Genomic DNA, 12,113 nt, shown 5'->3' on the forward strand with positions numbered 1-12,113 from the left:
GGTAAACATGACCTCAAATAAAGTCCCTGATGAATATCAAATAGATGATATTGTTGCCCAACAGTCCAATGTCGACCTGGCAGATTGTGGATATTCAAGAGCCACCGAGCCAAACACATAACTTACATAGACAAAGCCCCTCACTCTACCCGGGGGATCCGTCCTAGCGCCGACTGTGCCTCGTTGCCAAGGCAAGGGAAAAATGCACCAGCAGTGCGGACGAGGCAACTATTCGAGACTGTCAGCGCCAATCTTGGGTAGAGTCGACGATCTCTACGTCATGGAGACCATCAATAGTGCGACTCTGCAAGAGAGCGAGTTAGGCCAGCCGTCAGCAATGTCAGCGTGGGTGGCAATGTGTACTCTATGTTATGCCTTACTCGGGTATCTCAGAGAGAATAATAAACATCGTATTATACTTTACACCTTGACAGGATATTCAATGATGACCAAGTCCCTTGAGTCTAGAACCCCTAGAATCCCTATGTGGATTCCAGCTAAACAACCCTGTGCAGGATGTGTACGTACCCGGCCAAATTCCAGAACATGCGACCATGTCAGGGCTAGGGTTAAGAGACTGCGAACTTTCAGGCCTTTTTAGGTCCGGCTGTGTCGGCTCCTTTGACTGGGGCTGGAAGGCCCAGCGCTAGGGCTAATAAATCATCCCACACGTGAGAATTTGCCATTCAATAAATAGTAAACATAGGTAGTAGTCGAGGGTAGCATTTGAACGTCATACATGTACTTACAGCACACAGTGCATATACTCTGTACAGTACACTAACGTACGGAGAGTGGGAAGATCAGAAGATCTCCAGGGCTGGTTTGTTACTAAATATGGGACTATTATGGGCCCGGAAGCGAGGGGTCACCCTCAGAGTTTTCTATACAAGGTATAGTGATTCTATGTTTTTCTCATGATTGTTCATATCTATGTTATGCAATTCCCATAATTCGCCTCTGTAATTTCCTAAATCCCTCAATCCTCACTCCCGAGGGAAAGGAGCAAATTGAGCAGGCGACAACGGCGCGTGTCTATTGAAAGCCCCAGCCAATCAGAACTGCAGATCTCTCGGCGCTTGTGCTAGTCTGAGACTAGTTTAACCCAATCTGGCCTAGTGTGATTGATGTGTTTCCAAAGGTTCGCTTGGACTCCTTTTTCATTCCTGCTTATTCTTTGACATTTCGACTTTCGACTCACATCTTGACTTTGGTCATATTCCCTCGTTTTGTTCATCATGCGTCTCTCCAGCCTCTCGTTCATCGTCCACGCTCTGCTGTTGACTGCTGTCGCAGCCCAGAGTGGTGGTGTCTCTGATATCCTAAATCTCACCAGTGAGACCTCTTCGTCCAGCTCTGCTGAACCTACATCGACGTCTTCATCATCGACCTCGACTTCCTCCACTTCCACTGAGCCCACTACTACCAGCGAGCCCACTACTTCTTCGACTTCCTCCACTTCCACCACCCCGTCAGCGGAACCTACCACTGCCGCTGACCCGACCACATCGTCTTCTTCCTCTTCCTCTACTTCTTCAACCTCGTCCAACAATGAAGCTGCCACTACCAGTGCTGGCAGCAGCACCACCGAGCCTCCCTCCACCACCCAGACTCCTGTCGTGAAGACCATCACCTCGTACGAGACACGAAGCGGATCCACCGTGGCCAACGTGATGACCACCACTTCCACTCCCGTTTCCGATGCCACCTCGCCTTCTCTCAACGGCGACAAGAGCTCCGGCTCTAGCGGTGTCTCTTCCTCCGACAAGAAGATCATCATCGGTGTTGTGGTCGGTGTCGGTGGTGCCATCCTGATCGGTGCCCTCGGTCTCGTCTTCTGGAGAATCCACAAGAAGCGCAACGAGCAGTTTGGCGACGAGGATGATCTGATGGGCGGTACCGCCGTTGGCTCCGGACCTCGCGAGAAGGCTCCCAGCCCTGCCGGTAACACCCCCTTCAAGAACACACTGGACCAGTACCACAACCCTGGCCCTGTCAACGCGGCATCCAACTTCTAAGCCGCGGAATTGACACTTTCAGTGTAAAACTTGTACGATCATCATGCAATTTACAGGCGCTATGGATAGGCGAGGGCACGGTTGCTTCTTTCTTTCGGTTGCGGACTTATTTTTATCATTTTTAGGCGTCTTTCGCCTGGTCTCTCTTTCATAGATTGGACATTTGCACATTCATTGAGCGTTCCAGCAACTATCACATTCCTTTCGATCGCAACTCTCGATCCTCGCGCGACTGACAAAATCCGGCACTACCTTACGGGTTCTGCCCGTCTCTTTTGATTCCCCGTGTCGAAGCGCTTGGTTTATCTGTGATTAAGTTCATTCTGTCTCGACAATCTTTTCTTTCTGGAGCATTGGACGCTGTATAGTGTATCTAGACGCCAAGTGCAAAGGCCTTTTTCAACCTTATGTATGTAATTTGAGACAAATGGATTCAGTCATAGCAGATATACCCTCTTTACTCCGTATATGAATTAAATTTACACTAAATGAATTAACTTGAGCCTAATCAACGTAGATCGTTGGATCAAATCGGTCCAAACCGAAGCCTCACGTGACGTGTTCCAGCACGCGTCTTACACGCGAGATACATGCAGTACATGTCTCCCAGCCTACCAATTTCATATCAATTCGCTCAAACCATATCCTCTTTATCAAATACTCCACCATAATCCACAACCTACACTCATCAATCCCAAACCTCAACCCAACTCAATCCTAATCAACCACTGACGCAACCCTTCCGCATCCGAACGGATCCAACCTCAAAATGTTCGCCCATCCACCCTCAACACCATTCCGCCAAACAGGCTATTACACTCCATCCCGACCATCCCCCCTAGGCCAGCGCAGCACGAACATCTCCACGCCCCCATGGACAATGTCACCGACGCGAAGCGGCGCGCCTAAGCCAAGCACCATGGACGAGAACGCGAACACCACCACCAACGCCGACAATACAAATGCATTCCTCAACTCCTCACCCATAGCGACTTCCTTCCAACCCTTCAACATTCAAAGCGAACCAATAATCCGCCACACAAACAACCACCAATCGCCCATAACCTTCAACGCACCAACCTCAACCTCCAACACACCCTTCACCTCCAACAACCCCTTCACCTTCCCAGCCAACACAAACACATCCCCTCCACCCCACTCACCGACAACACCAACACGCACAACCCCCAAACCGAAATTCGAAGCGCGCTACGCCTCAACTATCGCAAACCCGCTCAAAAACGCCCCATCCCTCGCCCGCAGCAAAACGCGCAAAATGTTCCTGAATCGCGTGCGCAATGAGCGTGACAGCGGCCGTTTCGAGGCACGGGGTGAGCAGATGATGCGCATGGAGTGTCTCGCTGATCGGCGGCGATGGGAGGAGAGTATGGCTGCTGATGGGGAGGTTATAGGGTTAGAGTTTGATGGGGAGTTTGAGGGGGAGGGAGAGGATGATATGCTTCCTGACGAAGCTGATGCATTGGATGAATTCATTTCCCAAGAGGAGGCGATGGAGATGGCGTTGAGGGAGACACAGTGTGTTGCTGCTCCTCTCCCTGGACGGGTTGATTCGTTGAGGGGTGATGGGTCCCGTGTTCCGTTTAGTGATGATGAGTATGATGATATCTTTATGGGATTGTCGGATTCTCAGTTTGGGAATGGGCCTCAGGATATGGATATGTCGTGAGAAGGGCGAGGTATTGATTTTATTGTTTGAGTTTATGGTTATGCATAGCATGGCATTGCATGGCGTTCTTCTTTGGGATATGGGATATGGGATATGGGAACTGTGAGCAATTCAGTCTGCATGTAAATAAGGGTATCGACAAGAGTTTGTGTATATGTACAGTACAGAGCCGAGGAACAAGCATGACAAGTTCAACTTCAACTTCAAGCCGCTTCTCCAATCTTCATTCATATCCACATCCATATCCACATCCACAATCAGATCACTGCTGCGGGCAATCTGGCATACCAGGGACTCCAGCAGCACCAGCACCAAGCCCACCTAGATCCTCCATAAGAGGATTCGAAACAAGCTCCTCAGGCGGACTACCAGCAGCTTGCATCTACACCCAACCCAACAGTCAGCAATCAATCCAAAGAAACCCGTCACCACATAGAAGAAATCAAACACTCACCTCCTGCATCCTCTCCCAAACATACTCCCGACACTTAGGATCATCATCCGAATAACCACTCTCCTCAAACTTCCCCACAATCTGCTTAACAACCTTCGCCTGAGTCTCATACCGTCCCATATCCTCCTCAGAAACCTGCCCCTCAGCTTTACTCTTGACAAGCCAAGGCCCAAACTTCCCATCAAGCTCCTTCATCGGCTCGTACAACATCTCCTTATTAGAAAGCTGCTCCATCATCCCCATAAACATCTTCGACAAATCCCCTTCGTCGCCTGCACCTGATGCACCGGCTTCGACGGCTTTGAGTAGTTGCGCTAGCATATCGTCTGAGATGTCATCTTCTGAACTTGCCGCTGCGGTGGCTTTATCGCCTGATTCTTTCATTCGGCCCATTGTTCGTTTGATGGCGTCATTGAAGGATTCAGCGGGTTGGTCGGTTAGTTCTGTTGAGGCGGGTGAGGACTTGCTACCTTGAGCTGATCCCGATCCCGATCCAGAGCCAGATCCGCCGAGACCTGCTGCCGCTGCCGCGGCTGCATGACCTTCGGCTGATGCACCCCCACCACCCTCCTCGGCCATAACATCCGCAAGCAACTGCTTCAGGAAATCTCCTGGTGGAATCCCGCTTTCTTCGAGTTGTTTAGCGAAGACGTCGGCGCCTTGGTCGACTGTTGCTTGGAGATCTGCCGGGTTGCCAGCTCCTGCTCCTGCTCCCGGTGGTGCCCCGCCCCCGCCCATCATATTGGCCATCTCTGCTTCTAGTTGTTTGAGGAAGGCATCTTCATCAAAGTTTGCTGGTGCGACGCCCGTTGATTCATCAGGGTTTGCGGTTGATGATGGTACGGGTGCGGGCGCTGGTGCTGGTGCTGGTTTGGGTTTGGAGAAGTCGTCTAGGACGTCTGTTGGGTTGTAAATTGGAAGTCTGATATATACAGTGGGGTCAGAAGAGTGATTTACCATCTAACTCGTCAAAATCCGAGTCTTCATCATCGTCTACTTCTTTCTTCGGGATCACGGTCTCGGTTTTGGTTTCGGTCTGCGGCTTGACATCAACAGGCGCGGTTGTGGTCTGCCCTGTCTGCTCTGCAACGTCCTTAGGCTGGTCGCCCTGGGCGGGCGACACGTTCTCCATGACGAATAATTGCGGGTGTTAAGCAAGGGGTTGGTGAGATGGAAAGAAGCGTCGGGTCTAGAGATGTTCGCATGTGATGAGTTTGGCGGGGAACCGAACGGTAATGCCGATCGCCGAGGGTTAGCATGGTGTACGGAGTACAGTGCGGACAATAAACAATAAACAGATACTATAGGCCAATGTCAATTGGAATTGTTTTCTATAGACTTGCAATAGTGCTAAAGACAGAAATAGGAAATAAAAACAAAGATCTACTTTGGATCTCACAACTCAACCCGGACGATCTGGAGGGCCGAGCCAAGTCCCATGAGCTGTTTGTCTGTTTGTCTGTGTTTGTCTTCTTATATTGCCTCGCTTGCACCTACATGTACGTACCTATAAGTAGCAACAGGACTATGGCATCATAATTAAATGAGATCATATTAGATGAACATCTGCAATGCACCCGATCCCTCTTGGCAAATATCCCCGCACCAAAGTTGAGTTGCCGGCTGAAAAATCTGCACGTACATGTACCACATGTGGGTGTAGAATCTGTGGAAAGTCCGGGGAAGGGGACATCCCAGAGCAATTGGCCACGTAGGTGGGCGCGTGATTCTAGAAGGTCATGTGGTTAAGTTGGAGTAGGTACGGTGAGCCTAAGTAGCATAGAACATACCTAGGGAGATGACTATTTGGGGGCCCGGTATCGGCTATTCGGCCTCCTAATGGCCTGACACTTGGAACTCCGCGGGCAAATTTGCGCCTTGGTCGAAGTGGAGAAATGACCCCAAAGAGGCTAAAGACCAGAGAAAAAAAGAAAAAGAAAGGAAAAATCCGTATAGGCGAGAGCCCCTCCCCTTCAGACTTTTCTGTTATTCAACTTAGTCAATCGTTTTACCTCACGGCTTTCTCTTCTTCCTATCTCTCTGTCTGCCTTTGAATTGTGGTTTCTTTTATGTCATTCTAACCGCCTAGACGCGCGTTTGTCGCCTTTTTTTATTTCCTTTTTCCGCGGGGAAGCTGTGTCTGCGGGCCGCAGGCACAGGGTAGAATGGTCTCTGTCGAGAATGACATGGTGATGGACCCCATGCCCAAGCATGAACCCGGTCCAGATGGGTCAATCAGTTCAAACGTGTCAACGCCAGACCCCGAAGCCGAAGTCTTGACTCAAGATGCGGCGCAAACACAGAAGAGGAAGGGAGGCAGGAAACCTGTACGTAACATCTTTGCAAACCTGGGGCCCCGCATTCCTCGATCATCTTTCCATGTTGGCATCCATTGACTGACCTCCCTAGATCTATGCCACCTCGGAAGAGCGCAAACAGCGCAACCGTCAGGCCCAAGCCGCCTTCCGTGAGCGCAGGACAGAGTACATCCGCCAACTAGAGACAACCATCAAGCGCAATGAAGAATCGCTTCAAAGCCTCCAGCAAAGTCACCGCAGCGCCGCCGACGAATGCCTAATGCTGCGCTACAAAAACTCTCTGCTGGAGCGCATCCTCCTGGAAAAGGGCATCGACGTCCAAGCCGAGCTACGCCTCAAGACCGGAGCGCCGGGCGCTCCCCCAAAGACAAACCCAATGCCACAAAAGAGCGCACCAGGTGCGCGCTCAACGCGACACCCAGCCGGCATCGCCTCCAAACCCGAAGCCTTCGGCATGTCCCAGCGCGAAGGTGCCTACGGCGTCCCATCCCCCCAGTTCCAGGCCACACCCACCTCCCACGTCTCCTCCCCATCCCACGCCAAATCACCAGGCTTCGGCTTCCAGGGCGCCATGTCCCCCGTCGAACAAGGAGGTCAGGGTCGTCCCCAGCTCCTCCCCCAACCACGGAGTTACAACCAGACCTCGCCGCCGGCGATTAGCATGCCGCAGACGGAACCCTCAGACGCCAAGCCATCGCGTATGGGACCGCGCGGGGGGCGCGTTGCTGCAGCATACTATCCCTCTCCTTTCCAGAAACATTACGACCAGCTCGGTAAGCATGCCAATCATCCATTCCGGAATCCCAAACTGACCCTCCAAGCAGAACAAGAATACGACGCCCAAGCCGACCTCGTCGACGACGAGCACGATGGCTCATCCTTCGTGCCAGGCTTTACGCCACAGTCCGTCGCCTCGAACTCGCACATGTCTGGCTTTAACCAGTCAGCAGGCGAGAGCACACCCGGCGATTTCAATAATGCAAATCACCTCCTCGGACAGTATGAGCCGATGCTGGATACAGATCCGTTCGGGTTGAGTGCTAGCATGCACTTCCCCACGCCATTCAACTACGAGCAGAATAACTCGCGGCAATGAATGGTTGATTTAAGCAAAATTGTCTCTTTTATTGTTTATTATTCTCCTTTTTCTCTTGTTTTATATTTCCCTCGAGGATCATTTTTTTTTCCTTCTTGGCTGTTGCTGTTCTCCATGTGAGTGGTAAATGGTCGTCTCTATCTAAAAGTTTGATTTGAGCATTGCCCGGCGTTGTTGCGAGGGGTTTGATACCAATGTTCCTTTCTTCTGGTTTTCTGGGAGGTAACTTGATCAGTTATTATCTTTACATGTGCTGTATATGAATATTTGAATCAATATTCACATCATCACCAATACTATCACCAACATCATCCCTTCCATTCTCATCCAAACAAACGAAAGCACCCAAACCTCAATTCTCAGTCCTAATCCAACCCACACATCTCCCTTGGCCACCCAACCAACCCAAGAACCTCCTCATCCCCATCCGCACAAACAATCTCCAAGTACAAACAAATAGCCCGACACTCCAACCAAGCCCTCCTAGCAATAAACCACGCGTCCCTACAAAGCGGCGCATACCAGTATGCAAGAAGAAGCAAAGCGCGCAAGTCTTTCACCTGCAACAACCGCCTAAACGACCCCTCCATAAAACTAATAAACGCCAGGTCCCGCGGTATAGAACCATTTCTGCATTCGGGACCGCGGAGACGGGTTAGGATTGATATTGCTTTTAGATAGGGGTTAGGATTGTGTGTTCCATTTTCATTCTCTCCGGTGGAATTGATATCGATACTGGGACCGTGAGGTTGATCGTGATCTGCGAGGTTGAATACATCCACAAATTCAACCTTCAATTCTGATATAGCACATATCCCCGGATCAACTGTCAAGTCCCGATATTCATCTTTGAGGATGTGGAAGACGCTATCTGGGCGGAGGGGATTCGTCACTTTCCAGATTGCTTCTTTTCCTTTTGTTAGGTTCATCCATTGGAGATCTGACAGGTCCGGCGGTTTATCTTGGTTTTTCAATGGCCATGTTTCTTGTGGTGTTGTTGATTCGATCGAGGTTAGGCTTGTTACTCCCAGTAAAGCTGCTGCGGCCCAGAGGGCGTCGCGGTCTTGGGGGTTTACTGTCGTGGAGAGCTTTTTTATTAAGTTTTTGGCTGCTTGTTGGCGGTGGTGGGATTCTTTGTGGGTTATTGGTGGCGGTGATGTTGATGTTGATGGTAGTTTTGATGGTAGTGTTAGGGAGAGGCGGTCGTGGGTTGCTGTTATGCCTAAGATTGTGTGCATTAGGAATGGGTGCTAGCAGGGGTACTGTTAGTTTGGTGCGTTCTATGTTAGACTGTTATGATCTAATTTTAGGCTTACTGGTAATGCCAATCCTATAATAACCCTCTGGTATAATGCTGACATCTTCGGTGTACCAATAGTAGGCAGAGTCCGCGTCTGGAAGCGATATAGTCGAGCCTGGCTCTCGATATCAAGTATGAATGAATCTGGGCCATTTCCCACTGTAATTGGAAGTAGGAGCATCTTGGGGATTGGCTTTGCGTTGAATACTATCTGTCTTGCTCTGTTGTTTTCGGGTTTGTTTGGTTCCCCGGTTTGCCAGGCTAGTAGGTCTGGGGTTTGGCCTTGAGCTTGGGCTGTATAGTTGCAGCTGACGCCGTATTGCATGCATTTTTGGCATTGGGGGCGGGTTTCGTCACACTAGGGGTTGATTAACGTTTGGGTTTAATGATGATACTGTACATGGGTAGATGTTGTAGGCTTACTTTCACACGGCGGATTTTGCAGTTCCGACAGCCTTGTCTGGATTTGGTGTGAGCTCGACGCTTGCGCAGCTCTTGGCCGACTGGAGCTTGTTTGTCTAGGGCCATCTTAGCAATTTATCATTTGGAGAAAGATGACATGGTGGGAACCATACTGGTTCTATGTCTACGCTTGTCGTTGCTGTTGCTTAACTCCGAGCCCCGAGGCGCGATATCATTGGCTTGGGTAGTTGGACTAACCGTTCTCGTACAATTGGCATTGCTCTAAGGTTGTAAATAAGGGAGATACTACGTTCTCTATCGTCTCGCTTTAGAGAAGGATGCTACCGGTTCCTATTACCACGCTGTTGCTAAGGAGGACATTGTTATAAAGGAGATTGTGGAGGTGATCGGTGCCTAAGTTAGTCTTCCTATTAAGTCTCTGCCTATTTTAGAGGCCTTAAAGATTGACAACTAGTTGCCTAACATCATAGTCATTAACAACCCTACTTTTAGCGAGAAGTCTCGCTAGGAGCTTAGGTAGGAGATTTCTGGCCAAGCCTTGCTAGCGGACATTAAGGCCGATGTGTACTCCCAGGAGTAATTGACCATGAAATCGATGGAACTGAGGTCTGGTCCTCACAGCAATGATTGAATGGCAGGGACTGACAAGGTTGAATCACAGTTGAGATAATCGACAGCTTCTAGCTGATATGCAGACTCTCTACTCACATTGAATTTGAATATAAGCTTATGCATCTCTGTTATGACCATGGATAAGCCCGATTACATAGCTTCTGTAGGCGTAGTCCACATCGACCAGATCGACAGACTCCACAGCATGACAGATGCACCACAGGAAGGTCATTCTAAACAGCTCACACAAACTCATACACCGAGGTATATCCCTACTGTCGAACAAACGAAGCTCCCCCGTAGTATATGTCTTGACGCCATCATTATGTAAGGTACCCTAAGCCCTAGCATGCGGGCAGCCAATCAACGGATGCGGGCACATTCGCTTAGGAGCAGAAGCCGCCTTTCCTGATTAGTCACTCTGCACCCAGCAACCACAAACCGTGGACCTCCCTCTATTCTGCTTCATCATCATCAATCTTGAAGGCCGGATCTCCTTGGGTTCTGCCTTGTGCCCCGTTACATCCTCTAGACAACGGTCTACGATAGTCGAAGCGCCTCCCCCCGGAAGGCCTCCGCAACAACAGGCGTCATGGCCGACGTACGGTCCAAGGTACGCTGAATTGAAAGCTCTCTCGCGCGCCCGCCGGCGACGTAATACCGATCAACTCGAGATTCGGAGGAAATTCGGGATTTCCAGGGATTTTTGACCAGTAACTAACTCGAAACTTTCGCAAATAGAACCTCTATGAGCTTCTGGGTAAATTTCCCCTCCCTTGAGCACCGGCTATCTTTTCCGACTACAATTCGTCCTCTCAATCGCAATTCCAACCCGATCAGTCTCTGTTTTTCAACGCATTGATAGCTGACCTTGTCTTTTCCTCCCAGGTAACGACCCAGAGCTCGACCCTAGCAGACCCGCTCCTCCCCCACGAGGGCTGTCGACCGCACCGCTGACCGCTCCGGCAAGCGTGATACCCCCAAGGAGCCCGCCGCTCGTCACAATGAGGCCAACGCTCGCCGCGGTGGTCGTGTGACCGCTGGCAACGAGGCCGGTATGTGGTCAACCGAGTGATCTGAGATGGAACGATGGGACTAACATGAGGGTAGCTTTCCGTGACCGCAACGCCGGCCGCAACAACAACCGCGAGAAGCCCACTGACGAGGCTGCTCAGCCCGCTCGCCGCCGTGGCGGTGGTGGCCGCGGTGACCGCCAGTCCCGCACTGGCCAGACGTAAGCGATCCCGCGAAGCAATTCAAAGCGAAAACATACATATGTTTTTGCGATATAATATCGTATATGGGACTAACGCCATACAGTGACACCCGCAAGCAGGTCCAGCAGGGCTGGGGTGCCGAGAGCGGCGAGAAGACCTGGGACGACGAGCGCCAGGGAGAGAAGATCGCTAAGAACGAGGAGGCCGAGCCCCAGACTCCCGCTGACGAGGAAGCTAAGGAGGAGCCCGATAACTCCAAGTCCTTCGCCGACTACCTGGCCGAGAAGGCCCAGAAGGAGACCCTCGCCGCCAAGCCCGTTCGCGCCGCCAACGAGGGCAGCAAGCTCGATAAGAAGTGGGCCGAGGCCAAGGAGCTCGCCAAGGATGACGAGGAGTCCTACATCGCCGGCTCCGGCGAGAAGACTAAGCGCGAGAAGCAGCGCAAGGAGAAGAACTTCCTCGACGTTGACCTGCGCTACGTCGAGCCTCCCCGCAGCGGCCCTGCCCCCCGCGGTGGCCGTGGCGGCCGTGGTGACCGTGGTGACCGCCCTGCCCGTGGTGGTGAGCGTGGTGCCCGTGGCGGCGACCGCGCCCCCCGTGGTGACCGTCCTCCCCGTGGTGCTCCCCGTGGCGGTGCCCCCGCTGCCCGTGGTGGTGCTCCCCGCGGCGCTGCCCGCGGCCCCGCCGGCCCTACCGTCGACGAGAAGAACTTCCCCAGCCTCGGCGGCAACTAAATCGCCTGAATCTCGGGATATGCTCCACGACCGGTATAAGAATTCGTTTTTGACACCCGGATCTCCTGTCCCTCTCTCCGTCTGTTGAGTGTGCTTCTTTTGTGTGTCCTAGGGAAGAGAATCATGTTTTTTTCTTCTTTCCCATGTGTGAGTTGAGGGGGAGGACGTGGTGGCTTGTGGATTTTACCGTGTTCTGCTGGATGCATTCAAGAGCCAACTCGGATTTTACTATGTTTTCTTTTCTTCCCTTCCAT

At 51.5% G+C, this 12,113-nt stretch overlaps 6 protein-coding genes across 6 annotated transcripts; 4 read left to right on the top strand and 2 right to left on the bottom strand.

Annotated features, from left to right (window-relative positions):
• Window positions 1-1,238: 1,238 nt before the first annotated feature.
• Window positions 1,239-2,018, top strand: midA (putative cell wall protein; the record flags this gene model as incomplete). Its single annotated transcript, XM_058516745.1, has 1 exon — window positions 1,239-2,018. The coding sequence occupies one exon, from the start codon at window positions 1,239-1,241 to the stop codon at window positions 2,016-2,018; it is 780 nt and encodes a 259-aa protein (XP_058370391.1).
• Window positions 2,019-2,787: 769 nt separating this feature from the next.
• On the top strand, window positions 2,788-3,705 carry N7446_008001 (uncharacterized protein; the record flags this gene model as incomplete). Its single annotated transcript, XM_058516746.1, has 1 exon — window positions 2,788-3,705. One exon carries the CDS (start codon window positions 2,788-2,790, stop codon window positions 3,703-3,705), a length of 918 nt encoding a protein of 305 aa, XP_058370392.1.
• Window positions 3,706-3,967: 262 nt separating this feature from the next.
• pex19 (putative peroxisomal membrane protein receptor Pex19) lies at window positions 3,968-5,291 on the bottom strand (the record flags this gene model as incomplete). The annotated part of the gene is made up of 3 exons (XM_058516747.1): window positions 3,968-4,087; window positions 4,160-5,058; window positions 5,117-5,291. The coding sequence occupies 3 exons, from the start codon at window positions 5,289-5,291 to the stop codon at window positions 3,968-3,970; spliced, it is 1,194 nt and encodes a 397-aa protein (XP_058370393.1).
• A 1,033-nt stretch (window positions 5,292-6,324) lies between these two features.
• Window positions 6,325-7,573, top strand: N7446_008003 (bZIP transcription factor; the record flags this gene model as incomplete). The annotated part of the gene is made up of 3 exons (XM_058516748.1): window positions 6,325-6,486; window positions 6,569-7,250; window positions 7,302-7,573. 3 exons carry the CDS (start codon window positions 6,325-6,327, stop codon window positions 7,571-7,573), a joined length of 1,116 nt encoding a protein of 371 aa, XP_058370394.1.
• A 288-nt stretch (window positions 7,574-7,861) lies between these two features.
• On the bottom strand, window positions 7,862-9,427 carry N7446_008004 (Zn(II)2Cys6 transcription factor domain-containing protein). Its single transcript, XM_058516749.1, has 3 exons — window positions 9,297-9,427; window positions 8,890-9,231; window positions 7,862-8,823 (listed from the first exon to the last, which is right to left on the bottom strand). Exons 1-3 carry the CDS (start codon window positions 9,399-9,401, stop codon window positions 7,939-7,941), a joined length of 1,332 nt encoding a protein of 443 aa, XP_058370395.1. The 5' UTR covers window positions 9,402-9,427; the 3' UTR covers window positions 7,862-7,938.
• Window positions 9,428-10,343: 916 nt separating this feature from the next.
• Window positions 10,344-12,033, top strand: stm1 (uncharacterized protein). Its single transcript, XM_058516750.1, has 4 exons — window positions 10,344-10,521; window positions 10,825-10,963; window positions 11,019-11,142; window positions 11,229-12,033. The coding sequence occupies exons 1-4, from the start codon at window positions 10,501-10,503 to the stop codon at window positions 11,857-11,859; spliced, it is 915 nt and encodes a 304-aa protein (XP_058370396.1). The 5' UTR covers window positions 10,344-10,500; the 3' UTR covers window positions 11,860-12,033.
• Window positions 12,034-12,113: the final 80 nt, after the last annotated feature.

The sequence above is a fragment of the Penicillium canescens genome, assembly GCF_028828765.1.
Source record: "Penicillium canescens strain IBT 15451 chromosome Unknown utg000005l_segment0_segment0, whole genome shotgun sequence".
Lineage (NCBI taxonomy): Eukaryota > Fungi > Ascomycota > Eurotiomycetes > Eurotiales > Aspergillaceae > Penicillium > Penicillium canescens.

Bases quoted from the DNA above. Each gene is read 5' to 3' on its own strand.
- N7446_008004 (XM_058516749.1), bottom strand. From the start codon at position 9,401: ATGGCCCTAGACAAACAAGCTCCAGTCGGCCAAGAGCTGCGCAAGCGT. The intron at 9,232-9,296 runs GTAAGCCTACAA...ATCAACCCCTAG, and splicing joins GCAAAATCCGCCGTGTGAAA to TGTGACGAAACCCGCCCCCA. The intron at 8,824-8,889 runs GTAAGCCTAAAA...TACCCCTGCTAG, and splicing joins TTATAGGATTGGCATTACCA to CACCCATTCCTAATGCACAC.
- stm1 (XM_058516750.1), top strand. From the start codon at position 10,501: ATGGCCGACGTACGGTCCAAG. The intron at 10,964-11,018 runs GTATGTGGTCAA...ACATGAGGGTAG, and splicing joins GACCGCTGGCAACGAGGCCG to CTTTCCGTGACCGCAACGCC. The intron at 11,143-11,228 runs GTAAGCGATCCC...AACGCCATACAG, and splicing joins CAGTCCCGCACTGGCCAGAC to TGACACCCGCAAGCAGGTCC.